The sequence below is a fragment of the Delphinus delphis genome, chromosome 7 (assembly GCF_949987515.2).
Source record: "Delphinus delphis chromosome 7, mDelDel1.2, whole genome shotgun sequence".
NCBI classification, from domain to species: Eukaryota; Metazoa; Chordata; class Mammalia; order Artiodactyla; family Delphinidae; genus Delphinus; species Delphinus delphis.
In genome coordinates, this window is record NC_082689.1 from 114,855,233 (window position 1) to 114,882,711 (window position 27,479).

At 38.2% G+C, this 27,479-nt stretch overlaps 1 protein-coding gene across 6 annotated transcripts in view; it reads right to left on the minus strand.

The window, feature by feature from the left end:
• Positions 1-27,479, minus strand: part of EPB41L5 (erythrocyte membrane protein band 4.1 like 5) — a 143,538-nt gene that overhangs the window by 101,909 nt on the left and 14,150 nt on the right. For all 6 annotated transcript variants that reach the window (XM_060017049.1, XM_060017051.1, XM_060017050.1 and 3 more), the window contains 5 exons: positions 22,267-22,371; positions 2,760-2,802; positions 1,710-1,788; positions 705-749; positions 490-542 (listed from right to left, as the gene is read on the minus strand). In XM_060017049.1, the coding sequence (XP_059873032.1) occupies positions 490-542; positions 705-749; positions 1,710-1,788; positions 2,760-2,802; positions 22,267-22,371 (325 nt within the window). The remainder of the gene's footprint in view (positions 1-489; positions 543-704; positions 750-1,709; positions 1,789-2,759; positions 2,803-22,266; positions 22,372-27,479) is intronic.

Here is a 27,479-nt window from a genome sequence, read left to right on the forward strand (position 1 = left end):
AAGGTACAAAAGGGTAAGTTTTTCATTAATCTCACTGACTGGAAAACGCTTTTTAAAAAATTCTTAAAATAACCATCAGAAACTTTTAAATACATGCTAAGTATTTCTTTCATGGATTTATTTTTAAGGATAAGACTAAAGAAAGCAAACCAGGTGGTACAGCAACAATTTGCTCATATATCCCTGCATTCTTTTTGAAGGAAAAAAATTAGCTGAGGATCCAACTAAAACAGATATTGAATTATCAAGTAGACTGCAATTTCTGTTTGAAAACACTATTAGATGGAAAGGGAGCAAGTAAAGACAAAGGGAAGAAAAAGAAGGCAATATCTAAAAGGAGGGAAAGGCAGAGCTGGGTCCTGATACACGTTTACACAAACCGTGGTTGTTCTTTTCTCACACAGCACTTTGAATTTCTTGAAATTCCTCAAATGCACACAAAGAAGAATTATGCTTCACTCTTAACAGGCAACATAAAAAACTGCTTACCCTGCAAGTTATAAGCTGCCAACTGAACCGCTGTATCAAAAGGACACTCCAACCTGAGAGCAGAACACAAATGTGTTAAACACGCCAGTGTCATGACCTTTGTTTTACGATAAATGGAAATAAGACATACTTTGACCATTTCTTTTTCATAAGTAACTAAGAACTTATTTTTCAACTACTCAAGAAAATGTGGTTTACCTTAAACTAATACTCACTTTCCACTGAGAATATCTTGTTTTAATTGAAGAACAAATAAGTACCTAAGAAAAATAAAAGGCACAAATTTAACTAAACAGATCAATCTACCACGAAAAATAATCCTGCTCTTCTAATCTGAGAAGAAACATTCTTAATTACAAAACTTTACCCACAATAAAGTCTGTAAAGGAAAAAAGAATATGAAACAAGGGGCACTCAGTGTCAGGAGGATGGGCCAGAGTACAGGGTAGCCCCTCAAAAGAAAAGGTTTCGCAAATTACTGCGAATGAGCTCTGTGATCTGCTTCACCTTCACTGTGACGACACAGCCACCTCATACGTAAAACGATACGGCAATGTACGCATGGGTAAGAGCTCTAATCTTGTCCACTAGCAGAGTGTTCAAGAGGAACGCCTTCGAAAGGGACTCAGCAATTCAATTTTTTACTTAATAAAAATAGTATGTGTGCATGGTCATAGATATGCAATACAGAGTCCATGAATAAATACTGAGGCAAGACAAAATAAAAATAAATGTTTGTAACTTACTTAAAGTTACTGAAAACTATTCAAGCAAAATCAGGATTCAACATTTTTCAATAATCAATGGCATTTCAATAAAGAAAGTCAGGAACCAACTTGAAACAACTCTCAGTGGCCGAAAATAGATCATTTTGAACATCAATAGACACAATATGATAATGTACTGAAGCACATCAGTCCTATTTAAAATTCATGAGTTGATAACGATACTTAAAAACAGAACTCACTGGTTACGTTTGCTTGATGCTAGAGAACCAACTGTTTGTTTTGAAAACTGGTAAATAAAGGAAAACATTCTACACTTAAAAAAATACTGCCCCAAATGAAATTATCTTGTCTGGTATCTTGTTACCAGGGGCAAAGTATCCATTTCACTAGCTGTCTGTACACTGGAAGGAACTGTAAAGGCAACCTCCCGACATCTTTAGCCAGCCTGACCAAAACTTTACGCTTGCACACAGCTCCAGACATTGGGCTTACCGGGTTCGTTCTTCACGAAGATTATTTGGTTCTGAGGAGTAAAACTTAACTCGAAGATGCAGACAATAGGGTGAACCAACTGCCATCAAAAGAAAAAAAAAAGGGAGTGTAACTTTTTCAATATGGTTATTTAAATAAGTAAGAATTTTCAGTCAGTAAATCTGTCAAAAATCTACTGAAGTGGACAGAAGGTAACAGATTATTGTGGCAATGATTCAGGTTCCACTGTGGGCTCAATGAAGCCTAACACAATCAACAGACGTTTTAAGTATACCAGCCATCATGTAGCAGTGTCACATCATATCTGTCCTCCCAGGAACAGACAGCTCCAGATTAAGTCTAATAGCTCAGGGCCAAATACGCTGAATGAAAAAGTCTTGACTATGCACTCTGACAGCCCTAAAAACCTGCCGAGCTCCGTTTCTCAAGAGCAAGGAGGGACGCCTGTTATTAACTGCGCGTGGCAAGTCCGCCCACATCCTTTCCAATCCACTTCACCAACCTCGACATTCTCAGAAGTCCCATTACTTTGTAAAAAGAGTTGAGGTGCCCTAAAAATCTCTGTTACTACAGAAAACATGATGGATTACGGACTGGACACTGGTACTGTCCCCTGACTATCGCTAGGAACAATACTGACATTTTATGTGAATGACTTCTTTTCATTATTCTTAATTAAAAAAAAAGTTACAGCCTTAAATTCTCAAAATATTTTCTAGAGCAGGGCAGACACCAAACAGAAAAATGCCAATATAAGTAATTACTAAAGAAAAGTTAAGCATCTCATGGGAACTCACATCTCATTTCCAAACTGCAAGCCTTTCTCCTGGAAACAAACTGTAAGGCACTTGAATCTAGATTACCATCAACCCTATATAATTTACAGGGTGGGTCAGTATATTGGATTGAAATTATTTTTAGAAAGTGGAGATGCTAAGAAACTCATTGGAAACATGATTTCTTAAGTCCCTACTACGAGAAATCAGTTTCTAACATACAATTATATGTAATTCGATTTCCAATTTTTTTCACAATTTTTTCAACACTTACTTTTTACTTGCTTTTTGATGCTTTTTGTACCATCCAACCAATGCTGAAAACAAAAACAAAAAGTTAGCTCTTAAGCAGATGAGAGATCTTAACATTTTAATTACGAAAAGTTAATTTTCATCATGCTTTTGCTGATGACGATACAGAAATATTTCACAAGAGAAAAACAAATGTGAGACTGAAAACTGGAGAGCAGGGGAGTGTTAATCTGGCCAGAATCCACAGCAAGCTTATGACACATATAAACAACAACAACAAAAAACCCTAAAACCAGATATATGACTTCTTAAACCATCTCCTCTGCTCTCTCAGTAACAAGGATGATATTCTAAATTTTGCCCTCAGTTTTTCTCACTGTTCCCCAAAAGATGACTCTTTCAAAACTGATAAAATTAGAAGTATCCTCATATTCTAGTACTTGGTTCATTCTTGTAATAAAAATGTGAGATTTATTAACAGATCATAACCACAAATTAGGTGAAATAACAATGTCACTTATGTTTTACAAAATAGGTACTACTCAGAGTAGTAGTCTCTGAAAGAGCTTACACAATAAAATTAGACCTCTCTCATAACTAAGGCCCTACCTATTAAATAAGCAGTCTTTGCTCCTCTGCTTTACAAATAAAAAAAGGTAACATTGTGATTAGCAGACTTCTGGTTTCAACAGTAACAGCCTTTTCTGACTTCTGTAACCTCTTCACTCTGAAATGCCCAAAACACAAACAGACCTAAGAACCGATTCCAGAGACTTACACTGATAAACCACTCCCAGCTCACTTCTCACTATTAATCCCTTTACACCAAGTCCTAACAGGGACAGGACGCACTCATCGCACTAAGATACACATGACTGTGTTCTCTTCAGCATGCTTACAATTCCAAGCACCCTAAACCAAAGGAGTGCTCTTGTGCTACAGCTCACAGAGCTAAGGAATCCAGTCTCAGAAACCCCGACAGGCAAAGTGTGGGTAAACAAGGCTGCATTGTTAACAGACTTGTAACCATTTGCTTTTCTTGCCAATTATTTGCCTAGCCTCTTCTCTCCATTCTCTGCCAAGATCCGAAAGTGAAATTCACAGAGCTACCAGTGTGCCAGCAAAGTACCTCTGCGTGTGGACACGAGATGGTCAGTAAGCATTTCCAAAGGCAATTAAATACAGTGCAGTATCTCCTCTGGATTCCAAGTGTGCGGGCTACTCAGTCAGCCATCTCTCATCTTTCAATAAATGCAGTCGGACATCTACTTTTAAGCATATTTTAATCTGGCAACTGTTCAGTTTTACACATCTTTCCATTAATACAATGTTTGGCCAGCCACTAGGCAGAACATAATTCAATCTATCAGCTGGAAAGAGTTCAACTAGGACAGTGACAAGTTCACCCATCATTGCCAAGCCCAGGAATCTACTATACAAAAACCCCAGACTTAGTTGTGCAAAATACCTACTACAGCCTAATGCCAATCACACACTGGGTATGAGATAAATTTTGCTTATATGCCCTAGATCGTTTTCTCCCCACAACCATGGATCTGGGAGTTGCCCTATCTTCAGGCTTCATCTATTATACTGCAGTGAATTCGGAAGTGAATGCTGGTCACCCAGGCATCTCATGCAGCCACAGTTAGGGAGACCCTCATTCACCATAATGAACACAAATGAGCACACACCTTCTGAGAGGCAATCTGACTATGCCTTTAAAATAACTATGTGACTTTGACTCAGCAGTTCTGCATCTAGAAACCATTATGGATGATTTAACCCACAAGGAATTATATCAGAGAAAAGAAAGAAATCTGTATATCCAGCAATAGTGAACTGGTTAAATAAAGTATTTCAACATTATAGAACTGTGCAACAATGAAAAATGAAAGTAAAAGTAGTTAAGAATCGGAAAATTATTTATAGTATACTGTTAAAATTGTTTTTTGGGGTTTTTCTTTCCTATTTTTTAAATTTTTTGGCTGCATTGGGTCTTCGTTGTTGCGCACAGGCTTTCTGTAGTTGTGGCGAGTGGGGGCTACTCTTCATTGCGGTGCGAGGGCTTCTCATTGCAGTGGCTTCTCTTGTTGTGGAGCATGGGCTCTAGGTGCACGGGCTTCAGTAGTTGTGGTGCGCGTGCTCAGTAGTTGTGGCTCGTCAGCTTAGTTGCTCCGTGGCATGTGGGATCTTCCCGGACCAAGCCTCAAAACTGTGTCCCCTTCACGTGCAGGTGGATTCTTAACCACTGCACCACCAGGGAAGTCCCACTAAAATTGTTAAAGGCAAATTACAACATATTATAAATTGTTTTTTCAAAATGTACAAATTCGTACATTTTGATCCTTGAACAAAGGGGCTGAACTTTGCAGGTCCACTGATACGTGGATTTTTTTCACTAAGACATGCACTACAGCACCACACAATCCTCAGTTGGTTGAATTCACAGATGCAGAACCTCAGATATAGAAGGCCAACTATAGAAGTTATACGTTGATTTTCAACTGCACCCCTAACCCCACACTGGTCATGGGTCCACTGTACATATAAGCATGCCTTCTGGGCTTCCCTGGTGGCGCAATGGTTAAGAATCCGCCTGCCAATGCAGGGGACACGGGTTCAAGCCCTGGCCTGGGAAGATCCCACATGCCATGGAGCAACTAAGCCCATGTGCCACAACTACTGAGCCCAGGCGCCTAGAGCCCTGCTCCGCAACAAGAGAAGCCATCACAATGAGAAGCCCGCGCACCACACCGAAGAGTAGCCCCCGCTCGCAACTAGAGAAAGCCCGCGCACAGCAATGAAGACCCAACAAAGCCAAAAATTAATTAATTAATTTTTAAAAATGCCTTTTCTTTTGGACTGAGGCAATCTATTACAAAGCAGTAAGAGATGGTACAGCTAGGTGGCTGAGACTGCTGGTGATCATTTTTCTTTGTGTTTTCCTGTATTTTCAACTTAGTCTACAACAAGCACACTCTTACTTAAAACAATAATCACGGATCCCCTTATTTTAATATTTCATATGAGTAATATATTCATGTGGCTTAATTTTTTGGTAATATTAAAAGGTATATGGTCAGCAGTCCCTCCAACCCCTGCAATACCAACTTCTATCATCATATGCACCACTCCCCACCCACCAAGATATTTACTGGTTTCTGATTCCTTCCAGAGCTTCTTCAAACAAAGAAAAGAAAAAAATTGTGTGTGTTGGTAAAGAGTAAAGAAATTAATAATGGGCTGAAAATCAACAGGCTAAATATAAATTTTGACAGAATGAATTTAAGGGATATTGAGAAGGAAACATTAATATAAGACAGACCAATACTATTTCAATAACAACTTAGTCTTTCTTAGACAGTTGTAACAAATTTCTTCCAGTTTAAGAACATTTAGGGCCAGTCTCATAAATGGACCTTTAATCTCTAATTTGTGCCCTAATTCTCTAAGAAGCACATTAAACATACAATCATCCTGGTGAGACAAAGGATCAGAGTTTTCTTCCAAGCAGGCATTTTAGTCTCTTTTCTACCTGCATGTAATAGCTTCTACACTCCGCACTCCCTTAAGACAACCCAAAACTCAGATAAAGCATCAAGCACAGTTTAAAGTAAAATTTAGGAGCTGGGGGAATTCCTGGTGACGTTCTGGGAAAGGTCTGAGTTCATGTTTGCATATCCTCTAGTCTGTTTTCTTTCATCTCCTCCACATTCCAAGCCCAGGGACTGGAAAATTCAGAGCTCAGAGACAGGCACTGATAGTATTTTCCTTGAATCTTTAGGAGTTGAGTTTAAATTACAGCAGAAGATAAAAGTGAGAGCATGCAGACATAGACTCCTGGATGCACAGTGTGGAACTAATATGGCTCTCTTTCCTCATGGACATTAAAAAGGAAACAAACTCCCTTCTAATTTCCTAAAGTTTGGTTGATAAAATTAGAATTCAAAGGATATGGGAAGCTACATTTCTTTCCATCCTATTGAGCTAGGCATGAAAGAACAAGTACTTACTTGTGTGTCTTAAAATATACATAATAATCACAAACATAACAACAGGTATTACTAAACTAAACAAAGAATCACCTAGGGAGCTTCCAAAACACGAATAAACACACACCCTTATCCAGGCCCTATAGCCAGTCTGTAAACAGCTCTTCAAATGAATGATTTCTGACTTCTAATGCCCACATGACTCCACTGCTTCTGCTCAAAGAGCAAAGAGCTTATGGCAGACAAATGTTAACCATCCTTCCAAACAACTGCCTCTGCAAAAAATATTCCTCCTGTGAGGAGTAGAGGCTCATGCTCTGCATTAAAGGATTATTTTAAAGCAAATTTTAACACTTTAAACAATTAACAAATGTTAAAAATCAATGAATGCCATGAAAACAGAAGATCAATCTAACTGAAAACACTTCAATTTACTCTAGGTTCCATTATAAATTCTACCTGGCTGATTACTTTCTTGGCGTTAAAAGTCTGTGTTATAAGACATTCCAAATGAAGCCTTAGATGGGCCATTAAAATATATTTTCCACTGTATCTTTCTGTGTGTTATTAGTATGCCTTCTTAGGACTCTTAAAGTCAAATTTAAAATGGAAATGTAGATGAGTTAGGTAGCTTATACATTCACTCTCTGGAAATACAGCACATAATCTATTTTGGAAATACACTTTTTTGAAAAAAAAAATACATGTGCAAATACATGTGCCTGTGTGCGTGTCACAATATAGAATACATACATATGTATATTTAACATATAGGTTATTTCTATATATTTCTCACTCCCCACTACTTTATCGACCCTATTGTTTGTGTTAAGTTCTCAGTAGCAATCCAAAAATCCAAATCAGCTGCCAACAGTGATCATTTCACCTCCTTCTTTCCAACGTTTATAACTCCTATAACTGCATTTGCTGTTACTTCTGTTATGAAATTTAATAGCAGTGGTAATAAGGGGCATCTCTGTCTCCTGCCTGTCTGTAGTAGGAATGCTTCTGTTGTTTGTTTCTCTATTAATGTAAAGTTGTTTGTCTGTTGTACTTTAATCACCAAAAATCTGTACAGAAGTTGAGCAAAGCCCTTGGGCAACTACCAGGTCTGTTCTCACAGGTGTCGCCTGCTGGGCCACCTGTCTGCCGAAGACCTACCATCACCCTGGAGACGGGCGCAGCTTCCAAAACTAGGCTAGATCTACGCAGGGAGAAGGGAGGTCAATTCTGTACAGGCCAAAGTCCATGAGGTTTATTCAAGGGGTTCTGGGGCCAGGAAGAGGCTCCAAAGGTCACTGAACCCACACGAAAGGAAGTCGAGAGTGGAGTATTATCTGCCCAACCTCAGATGAGGCAAACACAGCTCACCACATCACACCCGCAGTGCCAGGAACAAGGCCTGACCCTTCCCCTGGCTCAGGGATCTAGGACCCGCCACGGAGGGTCCACTCTTGCTGTCTCCAGCTGTGCACTTGCATAGTATTTCCCCAGTGTTCCACCAGACGACTAAAATGTTGTCTACCTCTCAGCTTTGGATTCAACATCTCCATTTCCATCTGCACTCAGTGTTGTCTAAACTAAATGCCATAAACTTCAAGTAATCAAGTTACTTCTCTTACTTTCTTCTGTGGTAGAGATTTGAGTGTCAATCTTTTCTGAATGTAGTTTCACTTAAGTGTATGATGAAGCAGTTAACAGCATAAATGAAGGGTTAGGTAGCCTGCTCAGAAGTGGCACACATCAGACTTATATTCTACTGCCAAGAGCAAGTCACGTGGTCAAAACCTAGCACCAACTAAGCAAGAAAGTATCATCCTCTTAACAGCAAAGGCAGGAGACGATCCCACGATATACAATACAACATCTGATGAATTATAATGACTGATATTGAATCATCCATGCATTTCTGAGAATAAACTCCACCTGATCATAATGTATTATTTATACTTTTAATAGGCTGCTGAACATAAGTGTGCTGGTATTTTATTTAGGATTTTTTACATAAAGAACAAGGGAAGTTTAATATATCAATATATGTACATATATATGTATATATATAATGAACCAATACAAGCTATCAAATTGATTTAAGGAAAAGGCAAAAAATAATTACTATTGTGTTTTTTCCTTCTTTTCCGAGGATTATGAGAAATGCTACCTATGTTTCCCTTTACTGAACATAAGTGTCTACAATCTAGGTGACTCATTCTTTTTTAAAAACTTGATTGGGCCAGTTAAAATTCTAAGCTCTAAATATGAAGTTTGAGAAACTTCATTAACCAGAGGTCACAAACGTATAGATAGATCAGAGGATTAAATCTTGGCCAAAACATATTTTGTTTGGTCCATACTATATTTTTCAAATTCTTTAAAAAGTTTTTTATTATGCAATGTTCACAGGAAGCTGCAAGAGGTCCTATCTTCCCCTTCGTCCCCCAGTGCTCACATCTTACACAATTATAGTACAATATTAAAATCAGGAGACTCACATTGGTACAACGTGCATACACAGTTCTATGTCACTTTATCACACAGCTAGAGTCCTGAACTGATGCCACAACCAAGATAAAGAAACATTCCACTAGCACCAAGAGCTCTCAGGCAATACTCCTCTACAGACACACCTCTCCCACCTTCAACATCCCTAAACCTCAGCAACCGTTAATTTGATCTCTCTCTCTCTAATTTTGAGAGTGTTACATAAATGGAAGTATACAGCATATGACCTTTTGAGATTGGCTGTTTTTATTCAACATAATGCCCTTGAAACCCATCCAAGTTGTGTGTGTCAACAGATTTTTGTTTTCTATTGCTGAGTAGTATTCCAAGGTATGAATGTGTCACAGTTGGTTTAATCATTAACCTACTGTAGGACACTGGTTTTTTTCAAGTTTTTTGCTATTACTAATAAAGTCACGAACAATCATGCACAGGTTTTTGTGAAGACATAAGTCTTCATTTCTCTAGGATAAATGACCATATATACGATTGCTGAGTCACATGCAAATGTAAGTTTGGCTTTTTTAAGAAGCTGCCAGACTATTTTCCATGGCAGCTGAACCGTTCTGACGCTCCCCAAAGCAGTGTTTGAGAGATCCAGTTGCCCCACATCCTCCCCAGCATTTGGAGTTGTCACGATGTTTTATTTCAGCTGTTCTCACAGGTGTACCGTGATGACAGCTCACCAAGGTCTTATTTTGCATTTCCCTGATGTCTAGGGATGTTGAACTTTTTTGTGTGTGTTTACTTGCCATCTGTATATCCTCTTTGGTGAAATGTCTCTTCATGTCTTTGGTTCACTTTTCTAACTGGATTATTTGTTTTCTAAATGTTGAGTTTAGGAGTTCTTTATATACACTAGATATGAGTTCTTTGTCAGATATGTGGTTTGCGAATATTTTCTCCCCATCCATAGCTTGGCGCTTTTGATCCTTTTAAGAGGGCCTTTCCCAGAGCAAAACGTTGTAATTTTTATAAAATTCATCTTATCGGTTTTTAAAAAATGGATCATGTTTTTGGTGTCACGTCTCATAAATCTTCTCCAATCCTAGGTCTCAAAGATTTTCTGCTATGTATTTCTAAGTTTATAGTTTTACATCTTATGTTTACATACACCATCTGTTTTTGAGTTAATTTTTGTATAGGTATGAGGTTTAGGCCAGGGTTCATTTTTTCACCTGATATCCAGTTGATCCAGCACCATTATTAACACTACTCTTCTTTCACTGAACTTCTCTGGAATCTTTGTCAAAAATCAGCTGGCCACAGCCATGCACAGCTTCTTCTGAGCTCCCCATTTTGTGCCACTGATCTGCATGTCTGAGGTTCTGCCAACGCCATGCGGTCCTGGTTACGGCAGTTGTAACTCTTCACGTTGAGCAGAGCAAGTACTCTCACTACTTTTCTTTTTCGAAATGGTTTTTTAGCTATTCTAGAGCCTCTGCCTTTCCATATAAGTTTTAAAATAATTTTGTCTGTATCTACAGAGGATTTTCTGGAATTCTGATACAAACTGCATTAAATTTGTATATTAATTAGGGAAAAACAGATAACTTTGCTGAGTCTTCTAATCCATGCACACAGCATGTCTCTCAATTTATTTAGCTCTTTTTTGATTTCTTCCATCAGCCACTCTATGTTTTAAAATTTAACCACTGTTTTTAAAAAATGAAAGATTTATTCTAAAGATCTGGATTTCCAGCTTCTCTTGAAATACCTGAAGATCCAGCAATGCTATCTGGCAACAAACGGCTAGAGCTAGGTGGTACCTGCCCCTCTGCCTCCTTTTTGCAGGCAAAAGTGATATGCTCCCTACTTCACCACAATTCCTCTACCAATCAATGTGTCAGCTACAATTTATCACGGTGCTGTCTTTTTCTGTCTCTGTATCTATCAAAAATGAGAAAAGAAACCATACCAAGCATGTAGTATGATTCAAAAAAAGAGAAAAACCATACTTCTTCTTGGAAATAAATAACACTCCCATGTCTTTAATATGCATGCCATCTCGCTTCCCTTTTGTTCTCCTGATTCCTGTAGCTTTTTGATTTTAAGACTGAATATTATTCCTTCAAAATAAATCATACAAGGCTTCCCTGGTGGCGCAGTGGTTGAGAGTCCACCTGCTGATGCAGGGGACACGGGTTCGTGCCCCGTTCCGGGAGGATCCCGCACGCCGCAGAGCGGCTGGGCCCGTGAGGCATGGCCGCTGAGCCTGCGTGTCCGGAGCCTGTGCTCCGCAGCAGGAGAGGCCACAGCGGGGAGAGGCCCGCATACCGCAAAAAAAACAAAAACAAAAACAAAATAAATCATACATGTTCTCTAGCAAATCGTTATAGTTAATTCCAATTAACAATTCTGCAAATTCTTATTGTACTAACCTAAAACCACACAGTATCAAAAGAAGAATTCCTTCTTGCCTGGCTTAAGATATATTACTTCCATGCTGGAAAGTTCTATTGTACAAGAAAATTACCCCAAATCACCCTTTTTTAAAAAACCATTGATGTATACAGTTCTGCTGCCATAAGGCAACTCTTTACACATCCTGTTATTTCTATGAGAGAGTTTCCCAAAATCCTTCATCAAGAAGGAAGGATTCATTAAATTACCATAAAGTTTTTTGCAGAGTCATACAATGAGATTTAGTAACAAGGTTTCACCAACAGTATAAAAGATAATAAATTTTCAAAAACAATATTATCATAAAGACTTGAAGAAAAAGCATGCAAATGAATACCATCATCTGTTTTCCCTTAAGCCACAGGTTGTTTATTTGCTAAAGAAGAGTTATTACTAAATAAGAGTCCATAGGTGGGCTTCTGGAATACCTGAATTACCTATACATGTGCACGGAATGTTATATGTACGTGCCTTTTTCTAGGGAAAGCATCCATAGATTTTGTCATCATAACTCAAGGTTTAAGATCATCACTGGACTATATAAAATGATACTAAATTAAGTTTAGATTTGAAAATAGAAACAGGGCAGTATTGTGCAGTCAACTAAAAACAAGGGTAACCATATATCCTAGTATGCCAGAATAATCCTGGTTTAGGCCTACTATCCCAACCTCTCCATCCAGTAAGTCCACCTCTGGCACTCTACAGTGGCCTGGTTTAAAAAGTGAAGAAACAAACAGAAAATTTGAATATAACTATAACAAGTAAAGAGATTGAGTCACTAATCAAAAAACTTCCCAGAAAAGCCCAGGCCCCAGATGGCTTCACTGGTGAATTCTACCAAGTGTTGAAATAAGAATGAACACCAATCCTTCGTGAGAGCTTCCAAAAAATAGACGAGAGAAGACTTTCCAATTCATTCTGAATGAAACCAGACAAAGATATTGCAAGGGGGAAAAAACAAAAATAACTATAGACCAATATTCCTTATGAATATGGACTTCAAAATCCTCAACAAAATCAAATCAAGCAACATATGTAAAGGATTATATGCCATGACCAAGTGAAATTTATCCCAGAAATGCAAGAAAGGTTCAACACACCAACAAAAATGTCAATGTAATACATCATATTAATAGAATACAGGAAGTATACCATATGATCTCAATAAATGCAGAAAAAGCATTTAACAAAACCCAACACCCTTTCTCGATAAAAACATACAAATAGGAATAGAAGAGACCTTCTTCAAAATGATAAAGGGCACCTATAAAACTCCCACAGGTAACATCATACTTGATTGGTGAAAGACTTAACGCTTTTCCCCTAAGATCAAGAATAAGACAAGAAAAAAAAAAAAAAAAAAAAGAATAAGACAAGAATGTCCACCTTTACCACTTCTATTCAACATTTTGGTAAAGGTTCTAGACAGGGCACTTAGGCAAGAAAAAGAGATAAAAGAAAAAGAAATAAAAGGCATTCAGATTCAAAAGGAAGAAGTAAAACTTACCTCTTTTTGCCGATGACATGATCTTATACATAAAACACATAAAAACGAATACATAAGTTCAGCAAGGTTGCAAGATACAAGATACATATGTGAAAATGAATTCTATATACTAGAATCCAAACAAAATACAAAAATGATATCAAGAAAATCACATATTACAATAGCATCAAAGGAATAAGAGTAAGTTTAACCAAGAAGGTGAAAGACATGTAAACTGAAACTTTAAAACACTGTTTTAAGAAATATAAAGACCTAATACATGGAAAGACATTCCGTGGTCATGTATAATACTTATCATTGTTAAGATGATGATACTTCCCAAATGGATATACAGATTCAATGCAACTCTGGTCAAAACTCCAATTGCCTGATTCACAGAAAGATAGACAAGATGAAAAGGCAGAGGGCTATGTACCAGATGAAGGAACAAGATAAAACCCCAGAAAAACAACTAACTGAAGTGGAGATAGGCAACCTTCCAGAAAAAGAATAAAGAATAATGATAGCGAAGAGGATCCAGGACCTCGGAAAAAGAATGGAGGCAAAGATCGAGAAGATGCAAGAAATATTTAACAATGACCTAGAAGAATTAAGGAACAAACAAACAGAGATGAACAATACAATAACTGAAATGAAAACTACATTAGAAGAAATCAATAGCAGAATAACTGAGGCAAAAGAACAGATAAGTGACCTGGAAGACAGAATGGTGGAATTCACTGCTGCAGAACAGAATAAAGAAAAAAAGAATGAAAAGAAATGAAGACAGCCTAAGAGACCTCTGCGACAACATTAAACGCAACAACATTCGCATTATAGGGGTCCCAGAAGAGGAAGAGAGAGAGAAAGGACTCCAGAAAATAAGTGAAGAGATTTTAGTCAAAAACTTCCCTAACATGGGAAAGGAAACAGCCACCCAAGTCCAGGAAGTGCAGCGAGTCCCATACGGGATAAACCCAAGGAGAAACACGCCAAGACACACAGTAATCAAACTGGCAAAAATTAAAGACGAATAAAAATTATTGAAAGCAGCAAGGGAAAAACCACAAGTAATATACAAGGGAACTCCCATAAGGCTAACAGCTGATTTCGCAGCAGAAACTCTACAAGCCAGAAGGAAGTGGCAAGATATACTTAACGTGATGAAAGAGAAGAACCTACAACCAAGATTACTCTACCCAGCAAGGATCTCATTCAGATTCCATGGAGAAATCTAAAGCTTTACAGAAAAGCAAAAGCTAAGAGAATTCAGCACCACCAAACCAGCTGTACAACAAATGCTAAAGGAACTTCTCTAAGTGGGAAACACAAGAGACGAAAAGGACCTACAAAAACAAACCCAAAACAATTAAGAAAATGGTAATAGGAACATACATACTGATAACTACCTTAAACGTGAATTGATTAAATGCTCCAACAAAAAGACACTGGCTTGCTGACTGGATACAAAAACAAGAGCCATATAAATGCTGCTTACAAGAGACCCACTTCAGACCTAGGGACACATAAAGACTGAAAGTGAGGGGATGGAAAAGGACATTCCATGCAAATGGAAATCAAAAGAAAGCTGGAGTAGCAATACTCATATCAGATAAAATAGACTTTAAAAAAAAGAATGTTACAAAACACAAGGAGGACACTACATAATGATCAAGGGATCAATCCAAGAAGAAGATATAACAATTATAAATACATATGCACCTCAATACATAAGGCAACTGCTAACAGCTATAAAAGGGAAAATCAATAGTAACACAGTAATAGTGGGGGACTTTAACACCTCACTTACACCAATGGACAGATCATCCAAACAGAAAATTAATAAGGAAACACAAGCTTTAAATGACACAACAGACCAGATAGATTTAATTGATATTTATAGGACATTCCATCCAAAAATGGCAGATTACACTTTCTTCCCAAGTGTACATGGAACATTCTCCAGGATAGATCACATCTTGGGTCACAAATCAAGCCTCAGTAAATTTAAGAAAATTGAAATCATATCAAGCATCTTTTCTGACCACAATGCTATGAGATTAAAAATGAATTACAGGAAAAAAAAAGTAAAAGCCACACACACATGGAGGCTAAACAATACGTTACTAAATAACCAAGAGATCACTGAAGAAATCAAAGAGGAAATCAAAAAATACCTAGAGACAAATGACAATGAAAACACGACGACCAAAACCTACGAGATGCAGCAAAAGCAGTTCTAAGAGGGAAGTTTATAGCAATATTATCCTAACTCAAGAAACGAGAAAAATCTCAAATAAACAGTCTAACTTTACACCTAAAGGAACTAGAGAAAGAACAAACAAAACCCAAGGTTCACAGAATGAAAGAAATCATAAAGATCAGATCAGAAATAAATGAAATAGAAACAAAGAAAACAATACCAAAGATCAATAAAACTAAAAGCTGGTTCTTGGAGAAGATAAACAAAATTGATAAACCATTAGCCAAACTCATCAAGAAAAAGAGGGAAGAGGACTCAAATCAATAAAATTAGAAATGAAAAAGGAGAAGTTAAAACAGACACCGCAGAAATACAAAGCATCCTAAGAGACTACTACGATCAACTCTATGCCAAAAAAATGGACAACCTGGAAGAAATGGACAAATTCTTAGAAAGGTATAACTTTCCGAGACTGAACCAGGAAGAAATAGAAAATATGAACAGACCAATCACAAGTAATTAAATTGAAACTGTGATTAAAAATCTTCCAAGAAACAAAAGTCCAGGACCAGATGGCTTCTTCACAGGCGAATTCTATCAAACATTTAGAGAAGAGCCAACACCCATCCTTCTCAAACTCTTCCAAAAATCTGCAGAGGAACGAACACTCATTCTATGAGGCCACCCATCACCCTGATACCAAAACCAAACAAAGATACTACAAAAAAAGAAAATTAGAGACCAATATCACTGATGAATATAGATGCAAAAATCCTCAACAAAGTATTAGCAAACAGAATCCAACAACACATTAAAAAGATCATACACCATGATCAAGTGGGGTTTATCCCAGGGATGCAAGGATTCTTCAGTATATGCAAATCAATCAATGTAATACACCATATTAACGAACTGAAGAAGAAAAACCATATGATCATCTCAATAGATGCAGAAAAAGCTTTTGACAACATTCAACACCCACTTATGATAAAAACTCTCCAGAATGTGGGCACAGAGGGTACCTACCTCAACATAATAAAGGCCATATACGACAAACCCACAGCAAACATCATTCTCAATGGTGAAAAACTGAAAGCATTTTCTCTAAGATCAGGAATAAGACAAGGATGTCCACTCTCGCCACTTGTACTCAACATAGTTTTGGAAGTCCTAGCCACAGCAATCAGAGAAGAAAAAGAAATAAAAGGAATACAAATTAGAAAAGAAGAAGTAAAACTGTCGCTGTTTGCAGATGACATGATACTATACATAGAGAATCCTAAAGATGCCACCAGAAAACTACTAGGGCTAATCAATGAATTTGGTAAAGTTGCAGGATACAAAATTAATGCACAGAAATCTCTTGCATTCCTATACACTAATGATGAAAAATCTGAAAGAGAAATTAAGGAAACACTCCCATTTACCATCACAACAAAAAGAATAAAATACCTAGGAATAAACCTGCCTAGGGAGACAAAAGACCTGTATGCAGAATACTATAAGACACTGCTGAAAGAAATTAAAGATGATACCAACAGATGGAGAGATATACCATGTTCTTGGATTGGAAGAATCAATATTGTGAAAAAGACTATACTACCCAAAGCAATCTACAGATTCAATGCAATCCCTACCAACAGCATTTCCTACAGAACCAGAAAAAAAAAATCTTAAAATTCGTGTGGAGACACTAAAGACCCCGAATGGCCAAAGCAGTCTTCAGGGAAAAACAGCAGAGCTGGAGGAATCAGGCTCCCTGACTTCAGACTATAGTACAAAGCTACAGTAATGAAGACAGTATGGCACTGGCACAAAAACAGAAATATAGATCAATGGAACAAGATAGAAAGCCCAGAGATAAACCCACGCACATATGGTCAACTAATCTATGACAAAGGAGGCAAGGATATAAAATGGAGAAAAGACAGGCTCTTCAACAAGTGGTGCTGGGAAAACTGGACAGATACATGCAAAAGAATGAAATTAGAACACTCCCTAACACCATACAGAAAAATAAACTCAAAGTGGATTAGAGACCTAAATGTAAGACCGGACACTATAAAATTCTTAGAGGAAAACATAGGGAGAACACCCTTTGACATAAATCACAGCAAGATCTTTTTTGATCCACGTCCTAGAGTTATGCAAATAAAAACAAAAATAAACAAATGGGACCTAAAGAAACTTCAAAGCTTTTTGCAAAGCAAAGGAAACCATAAACAAGATGAAAAGACAACCCTCAGAATGGGAGAAAATATTTGCAAACGAATCAACAGACAAAGGATTTATCTCCAAAATATATAAACAGCTCATGCAGCTCAATATTAAAAAAGCAAATAACCCAATCCAAAAATGGGCAGAAGACCTAGATAGATATTTCTCCAAAGAAGATATACAGATGGCCAAGAAGCACATGAAAAGCTGCTCAACATCACTAATTATTAGAGAAATGCAAATCAAAACTACAATGAGGTATCACCTCACACCAGTCAGAATGGGCATCATCAGAAAATCTACAAAGAAGAAATGCTGGAGAGGGTGTGGAGAAAAGGGAACCCTCTTGCACTGTTGGTGGGAATGTAAATTGATACAGCCACTATGGAGAACAGTATGGAGGGTCCTTAAAAAACTAAAAATAGAACTACCATATGATCCAGCAATCCCACTACTGGTCATATACCCAGAGAAAACTATAATTCAAAAAGACACATGAACCCCAATGTTCATTGCAGCACTATTTCCAATAGCCAGGTCATGGAAGCAACCTAAACGCCTATCGACAATGAATGGATAAAGAAGATGTGGTACATATATGTGATGGAATATTACTCAGCCATAAAAAGGAATGAAATTGGGTCATTTGTTGAGACATGGATGGATCTAGAGACTGTCATAAAGAGTGAAGCATTTTCTCTTCTCAGAAAGAGAAAAACAAACATCATATATTAATGCATGTATGTGGAACCTAGAAAAATGGTACAGATGAACAGGTTTGCAGGGCAGAAATTGAGACACAGATGTAGAGAACAAACGTATGGACACCAAGGGGGGAAAGCAGCAGGGGGTGGGGGTGTGATGAATTGGGCGATTGGGATTGAGATGTATACGCTGACCTGTATAAAACTGATGACTAATAAGAACCTGCTGTATAAACAAACAAGCAAACAAAGAACTCCAATTGCCTTTTTTGCAGAAACAGGCAAGCTGATCCTAAAATGTATACGGAAATATGAGTAACTCAGAACAGCCAAAACAATCTTAAAACAGAAGAATGAAATTGAAGGACTCACACTTTCCAATTTCAAACTTACTACAAAGTTAAAATAATCAAGACAATGTGGTGCTGGCATAAGGATCGACATATAGATGAATGGAACAGAACAAAGAACCCAGAAATAAACCTGTGTATCTACTGACTTTCAGTAAGTGTGCCAAGACCATTCAATGCGGAAAGAATAATCTTTTCAACAAGTGGTGGTGCTAGGACCACTGGATATCTGCATGTAAAAGAATGAAGTTTGACCCCTACCTTACAGCATATACCAAAATTAACTCCAAATGGATAAAGAAGAAAACATGCCTAAATCTTTGTGACTATGGAATAGGCAATAGTTTAACTCTTACAACTCAACAATAAAAAGGAAATAACCCAATTTTAAAGTGGGTAAAGAATCTGAATAGACATTTCTCCAAAGAAGATATACAAATGGTCAATACACACATGAAAAGATGCTCACATCTTTTCCATTAGGGAAGTGCAAATCAATACCACAATGAGACCACTTCATACCAACTAGTTAGAATCAAAAAGAAGGGGAAATGTTGTGTTAGTGAGGATATGCAGAAATTGGAACCCTTATACACTGCAGATAGGAATGTGGAATGGTGCAGTCACTATGGAAAACAGTTTGGCAGTTCCTCAAAAAGTTATACAAGAAAGTTACCTTATGACCCAGTAATTCTACTCCTAGATACAGATCCGGAAGAACTGAGAATTATGTTCAACGCAAAAACTTGTACACAAATGTTCACAGCAGCATTATTCATAATAGCCAAAAATGAATAAACTTAAATGTCTATCAGTGAGTGAATAAAAATGTGGTATATCCCTACCGTGGAATATTACTCACCTATAAGGATCAAGCACTGACACGTACTACAACATGGAAGAACCTTAAAAACATTATGCCAAGTGCATTTCCAGACTCAAAGCCCACATATTACATAACTCCATTTGTATGAAATTCTCAAAACAGGCAAATCCATACAAACAAAAGATTAGCCTTTGCCAGGGGCTGTGGGGAGGAATGGGGAGTGACTGGTAAATAGTGAGCCTCTGGCTATAAATGACTCTCTAGGGACAAGTGGCACAACTTGAATGGGGTCTGAGGATTAGATGGTGGTAATGTCACAATGATAACTTCCTGGTTTTGATGACTGTACTGAGTTATGCAGGAGAACATGCTTGTTTGTAGGAAATTCAGGGGTAATGGGACATCCTATCTGCAACTGTCTCTCAAATGGTTCCAGAAAAAGAGCTATGGAAACCACTTAGTTTACATAGATGATCTTGGCCAAAAATCCACATGATCTATCACGTTCATTATCTTCACCAACAAACTGAACTGTCGTAAAGCATCAATTTTGTTTAATTCTGGGGTTAAATCTGGCCACGCTCTGAATAACTGACACTCATCTCTATGTTCACTTATGTCACAAGACTGTTATGGAAGCAAGTGAGTCAGCACTTTAAGAATACCTAAAGTGCTATCTAGAGTTCATCTTCCATAGCTTTCATCCACCAATTATTGTTCTTCCAGCTCAATTCACAAAGAGTATTTTAGTGACGGCACAAGTAGAAACTGAAAAAAACGTAAGACTATGTAAATTTAATCTTAAATGCCTAGATTTCTGAGCATTGGGAGGGAGAAACTAAAACTAAAAGAAGTAGGGATTAAAAATTCTAATGCTGGCTTTACCAGACACTTGTTATGACCAGAAGAAAAGCACTATATGTGTATCGAATGAGAGGAAAAAATATGGGATCTAGTAATTCAGTAATTGCTGATTATTAGCAAAGAATAAGTATTGCAACTTAGGAATGGCTGCATGTCTGTTTCTTTCCACAATTACTTAAGTACTTTAAGAAATGGAAAGAAAGTACCTGAAACGTAACATTGGCACACTTCTACCTCTTTTCCCACACAATCCCTCAAAAAACAGGAGGCTGTGTGATTTCCCCCAAAATGATTTATTCTTTTCAGCTGGTTGTAAGACTTTAACTCCATTATTCTAGAGATGAGAGTTTAATGATATTCAACTCACCAGTTAACCAAGCCTTTATCAAACTAAGTAGCAGAGGAGAATTCAATTCAGTAAATGGTCTTGTGGGCTGTTACCACAGGCTGGGTAACAGAGGTTAACTAAGACTCATTCCCTGCCCTTAGGGGGTTTCCTCTAATAGACAAGAAATAAGGTTCAAAAGAAGAATGGAAGACATGCCTCCTATACTAAATCTATTAAGCGATCAGAACTCTGAAACTATGGAAAACAGCTTTTCAAAATTTTTCAGGTTTATGGGTGCACACATATCCAGATTTTTTAAAAACAGAAAAATTCAATCACCCTGTTTTGTAACCCTTTTTATTTTTTCATCATTCATGTCAATTAGTATACTTAAAAATAACTGTTTTTAATGAGTTGCAGGTATTCCACTGTAAGGATGTATCAAAGTTTACCTAACCAATACCCTGTAGCTAAATGCTCATGCTTATTTTTTTTTTAATTGGGGATCAGGGGAAATCAAGAAAACAGCTGCAACTAACATTATTAACAGCTGTACACTTAGCTAAGATGCTCTATAAAACCATCCTAGGAGTTCATCTCCAAGACACGTGGGTTTATAAAGTATCTTACAGAGGTATTCCAGTTAATTTATCAATCATACCAAACGCCTCCCCACCACCGAAAACTCACTCCAAAACGAACTTGAGAATTCTTGTTACGCAATATATTTGTCCCTATGGGTCGGGTCCTAAACACTGCAATTACTATGTCACTAAACACACACACACACACCATCACAAACTTCCAGAAAACAAGCCTTAAGGTCTTGATATCCTTCTCCCTGCTCCCTCCCTCTCCCGGCTACTGTGAATGCCCTACTCTAGGCCCTAATGTTACTTTGATCCCCGAAGTGTGTGCACTGACTCTCCCTGACTTCGTTCTCTGCCCACTCCAAGCAATCCTACACAATATTCAGATGTAAAACTTCCTGAAGAAAAATATAACCTCCCTGCCTGAAAAATCCCTAATCCCAATTATTAGAGAATAGTGCCAATTTATTATTAACATTTTTGCTATTCAGTTTGGCCACGAATCCACCTTCCAATCTTAACTACTACTCTCTTGCAAATACCCTCCAGTCAAATCCTAGTAAAGTACTCAATTCTTTGAGAAGCCTCCAACTTCCTGCCCTATTACATATGCTGTTCTCTCATCTGAAATGCACACGTCAAAGAACATCTAGATAATCAGAGATCTGGAAGGGATACCCTAGTCCTCTCACCTTAATTTGCAAACTAGGAACTTCTGTCACTCATCCACCGAAGAGCCCAGAAACCTCCCAGCCCAGCATCCTCAAGACACAGTGGTAACTCTGGTTTGCCCGAGACCAATCCACCAGCTGAGATCTCCAAGTCTCATCTGCAAAGATCATGCTCCAGCAATTTGGCTTAGGGCCAGAACTCTCTTTTTTTAAAACAAGCACTTCAGGTCATTCTTAAGCAAGGGGTCAAAGCCTCAGGCCATAATGAGAAAAGCGCAGGAAAAAAGAAGACACTGAGCATGTGTATAGCCTTGTAGCACTTAGCACATCATCTGACAACTTTCATTTCTGTCCCCGTTTTAGAGCCTCCAAAAAACAGATACTCACGGCTACTTGTGCCGAATCCATAAATCTCAGTCCAAAATAGTCGCTTTCAATAAGGTCCAAGTGGTACATAATCTGATCAAACAGCTCTTGTCCTTTGGCTTTTTTCTGAAATGGCAAGAAAATAAATCAGTAAGTGACTCATAAGATCAACAAGTCTGGACTGAAGATGGCTTTAATTACACAAGATCTCTTAAAAAAAAAAATAGTTGCAACACCAAGTATTACTATGTAGCCAGTTATGGGCAAGATACCACGGCTTTCCAATAAACCATTTAAGGCCAAAAGAGAATTTGTGATCTCTTATGTGCTTTGCTGGATGGTGTCACTTCCTATCAACCAACAAATATTACTGTGTACCTAACACTGTGTGTAAGAAGAAACTCTTGCTTGTCAATTTTTAGGGTCCCTACTTTCAAGGAGCTTTATAATAACTGGAAAGAGAAAACAAGAAATCTTAGAACACTTAAGCACAAACCATGTGGAACTAACTATATCTGCCAGAGAAGAGAGAGTCACTGACAGCAGAATCATCAGTGAAGGCTTGAAGATCGGTCTTAAACCGGAAAGAATGCAGGGTAGGAAATAGCAAAAGCAGAAATGGAAGGTGGGAGGGAAAATGGACAGCAAGAAAACTACTGATAAACTCAGGAGACACCAAACTGGAGGGAGTCAGGGTGATAACAAAGAAGCCTGCGCAGAAAAAGCAGGTCGCAGAGTGTGCTCTCAGGGCCCCTGAGGGATCCCCAGATGAAAGATCCACACGGTCCCAGGATTCTCCTCACGTACCCTCAATCAAAACAACATACTGCAACAGACTGAATGCAGGAGCAGATGAGAGAATCTAAGTACTGGTCTATTAAATCAAGCATTAAAGAGACTGGCAAAAGTGCATAAAATAATGCTACTCTTCTCACTACATTCTTTTGTTGTTTAGTAAGAGTTATTTTTCATGAAAATGTTACTTCTGTTAACCTATAAGGGGTATATTATTGCTATTTTTAAATTAACCAGTAAAGTTTTTCTTTAATTTTTCAGGGTTTTTGGGGGGGCCACACCCTGCAGCATGTGGGATCTCAGTCCCCTGACCAGGGATCAAACCCGTGCCCCCTGCAATGGAAGCGCGAAGTCTTAACCACTGGACCACCAGGGAAGTCCCTAATTTTTCTGTTTTAATTCCTAATATGGTAACTATCCATAAATATAACCTTTTAAGTAAAAGCACTGTTGAGATCCTCAATTTTCATGTATGTTGTATCCATGCCCCTCCCCGCAGTTTTAAATTATTTAGAATATTTCCCATAAAAAAACGTAGATTTTTTTAATTAAATCATCAATTTCTGCCTTTTAACTGACAACTTGATTACTTCGACTTGTCCACCGCTTTTTCTGCACTTTCTACATCCTTTCTATTTGGTAAACTCTCACCCCTTTATGAAGACAGAACTTTACCAGGGCCTCATGCCCCCGGCCTCCCCTCCACCCAATCCTCATCAGGTTTTATGGATATACTTCCTCTATTTTTCTTTTCTTTGGTCATGGCTAATTTTTTTTAAGACAACAACTTTACCTTGGTATTCAATCATTCTTTACATGTCTTGCACAGGTACATTACACATACCTAGCAGCATCTGCTAGATTTCTCTCTTCATTTGAGTTTTTCCTCAAGAAATGTTTCCCATGTGGGACTTTCTATGTTTGAGAATATTTTAATCATGCTCTTATACTTGAATGACAGTTGGCTGGATATAAAATTCAAGGTTCAAAGTTACTTTCTGTCAATACTCTATTACTCAAAATACATCACTCTATCACTCAAAATATATTACTCTATCGTCCTCCTACAGTCTATGTTGTCACTGAAAAGTGTGATGTCAATTTCAGCTTCCCTCCCCCACCCCCCCCCACCCCCGCCGCACTGTGCAGCATGTGTGAGATCTTAGGGATCAAACCTGTGCCCCCTGCAGTGGAAGCTCAGAGTCTTAACCACTGGACCGCCAGGGAAGTCCCTCATTCCTTTTTAAAGCTGAATAATATTCCACGGTACGTATACAGTCGGCCCTCCATACGGCAGGTTCCGTATCCTTGGATTCTGGTATCTGCAGCAGGTTCTGGAACCAACCCCCCACAGACCCCGAGGGACAACTGCGGGCCATTTTGTTTACTGACTCATCTGTTGATGAGCACTGGGTTGTTTCCCCCTGTTGGCTACTGTGAATAATACTGCTGTGAACAGTGGTTTACAAGTATCTGAGTCCCTGCTCTCCATTCTTTTGGGTACATACTTAGGAGTAGAATACTGTAATTCCATGTTTAACTTTTTGAGATGCTGCCAAACAGTTTTCTGTAGTACCTGCACCATTTTACATTCCCACCAGCAATGTACAGGGTTCCACTTTTTCCACATCCTCACCAACACTTGTTATTTTCTGGATTTTCTTTTTTTGTGTTGGTAATAGCCAATCTAATGGGTGTAAAAGGGTATCTCATGTGGTTTTGATTTGCATTTCCCTAATGCCTACTGATGTTAAACATACTTTCATGTACTCACTGGCCATTTGCGTATCTTTTTCGGAGAAATATTTATTCAAGTCCTTTTCCTATTTTTGATTTGACTTGCTTTTTAGTTGTTAAGTTGTAGAAGTTCTTTATATATTCTCTATATTAATCCATTATCAGATACACAATTTGCAAATATTTTCTCCCATTCTGTGGGTTGTCTTTTTACTCTCTTGATAGTGAGTGTCCTTTAATGCACAAAAATTGTTAATTTTGATGAAGTCCAACTTATTTATTTTTTCTTGTGCTGCCTACATTTTATTGTCATATCCAAAAAAACATTGCCAGATCTAATGTTATGAAGATCTTCCCCTATGTTTTCTTCTAAGAGTTTCATAGTTTTAGCTCTCACACTTAAAATTTTGTCATTCTGATTCTACACCCACTCTGATGTGTCCGCGTCTTCCTCACAACCAAGCAATTAACTCAGTTCTCCAACGAGACTGACTGCGTGTCAGACAAACTCAATTCTCACCCTATCTCCCTGGAGAGAGCATCAGACTCCACCAGTTAAGAGCTCAGTCCCACAAGACTGCTCCCACTTCCGATGCCAATCGCAGGTCCAGGTTGCTACTGGCTACCGGCTTCTCATGACCCCCTCCCTGGCTTCAATTGACTTGCTAGAACAGTTCACAGAACTCAGGAAATCAGTTTACTCACTAGATTAACAGTTTATTACAAAGGATTATCAGCAGATACAAATTATCAGCCAGATGAGGAGATACACAGGGTGAGGTCCCAAACACAAGAGCTTCTGTCCCAGTGGAGTTTGGGACCCAGCACGTGGAAGTGTTCTGGTTCACCAACCTAGAAGTTCTCCAAACTTGTCCTTCTGGATCTTTACAGAGGCCTCATTAAATAGGCATGACCGATTAAATCACTGGCCACTGGGGACTGAACTCAATCTCTGGCCCCTCTTCCCTCCCAGCTGGGGTGGGGCCGGGGGTGCCAGCTTCCAACCTCCTAATCACATGGTGAGTCCCCCCAGTCAACCAACCCCTATCAGTGGGCTTCGTTAACATAACAAAAACACTTTTAGGGCTCTCCTGACTTAGAAAATTCCAAGGGCTTTAGGAGCTCTGTGCCAGAAACAGGACAAGGATCAAATATATGTTTATTATAAATCACAATACCACAGTCGTCTTTGATCCGTTTTGAGTTAATGTTTGTATATGGTATAACATAACAATCCAACTTCATTCTTTCGCGTGTGGATATTCAATTTTCCCAGCATCGTTTGTTGAAAAGACTCTTCCCTCATTGAATGGTGTTAGCACCTCTGCAGAAGATCATTTGACCATGTATTTGAAGGTTTATTTCTAGACTTGCCATTCTGTTCCATTGGTCTGCAGGTCTGTCTGTATGCCAGAACCACACTGTTTTGATTACTATAGCTTGGTAATAAGTTTTCAAATCAGGACATGCAAACTCAACCTTTTCCTTCTTTTTCAAGACTGTTCTGACTATTTGGAGTCCCATGAGATTCCATATGAATTTTAGGATGATCTGTCCTATGCTATGTGTGCAAAAAATGGTCTTGGAATTTTGATATGGAGTGCACTGAATCTACAGATCACTTTGGGTAGTACTGTCCTCTTAACAATATTAACCTTTCAATCCATGAACGTGGGCTATCTTTTCTTTAGATATTCTTTCATTTCAGTAATGTTTTGTAGTTTTCAGTGTACATGTTTTTTGCCTCCTTGGTTAAACTTATTCCTAAGTAGTTTATTCTCCTTGATGCTATAGTAAAGGAATTATTGTCTTAATTTCATTTTTGGATTGCTCACTACTAGTGTACAGATGTGCACTTGATTCTTGTTGGTTGATCTTGTATCCTGCAATGTTTCTGAATTCTTTTATTAGCTCTAATAGTTTTACTGTGGAATCTTTAGGGTTTCCTACTTATAAGATCAAGTCATCTTGAACAGAAGTAATTTTACTTCTTCCCTTAGAATCTGGATGCCTATCATTTCTTTTTTCTGCCTAACTGCTCTGGCTAGAACTTCCAATACTATGTTGAATCAAAGTGCTGAAAGCAGGCATCCTTGTCTTGCTCCTAATCTTAGGGGGATAGAGACTTAACTTCCATTTCTTAACTTTTCTCTTATGCTTCCTATTTTGTACTTTCTTTCCTCCTATGAAAAGAGTTCCTAAATATGATCTTCCCACTCACTAATTTGTCCTTTATTTTAAATTTGTCTCCTCATTTTGCTATATTCATTAGGATGAATAAGCTTCTCTGGATTATGTGTAACAACAGAAAGAGCTCAACCCTAGTCTGTATCAGCTCCATTTAGCTCTGAGAAATTAGTGGGGGTGTAGATGAGTCCTAGAGGAGAGGCCCAAGAATCAGAAAACCATAGTCAATCACTTCCCATTCAACAAAGAACTTTTCAGGTCTGTGATTCACTCCCATTCCAAAGGGAAAGGGAAAGGAATACTAGATACATTCCTTTCATTATAATGTATCACTCCCTGAGAGTTTGATGGAAGAGGGGTAGGGAATTTAGGTAAAGAAATTTTAAGGGACTTCCCTGGCGATCCAGTGGATAAGACTTTGCCTTCCAATGCAGGGGGTGCAGGTTTGATCCCTGGTCAGGGAGCTAAGATCCTACATGCCTCAGGGCCGAGGCAAATTCGTAACAAATTCAATA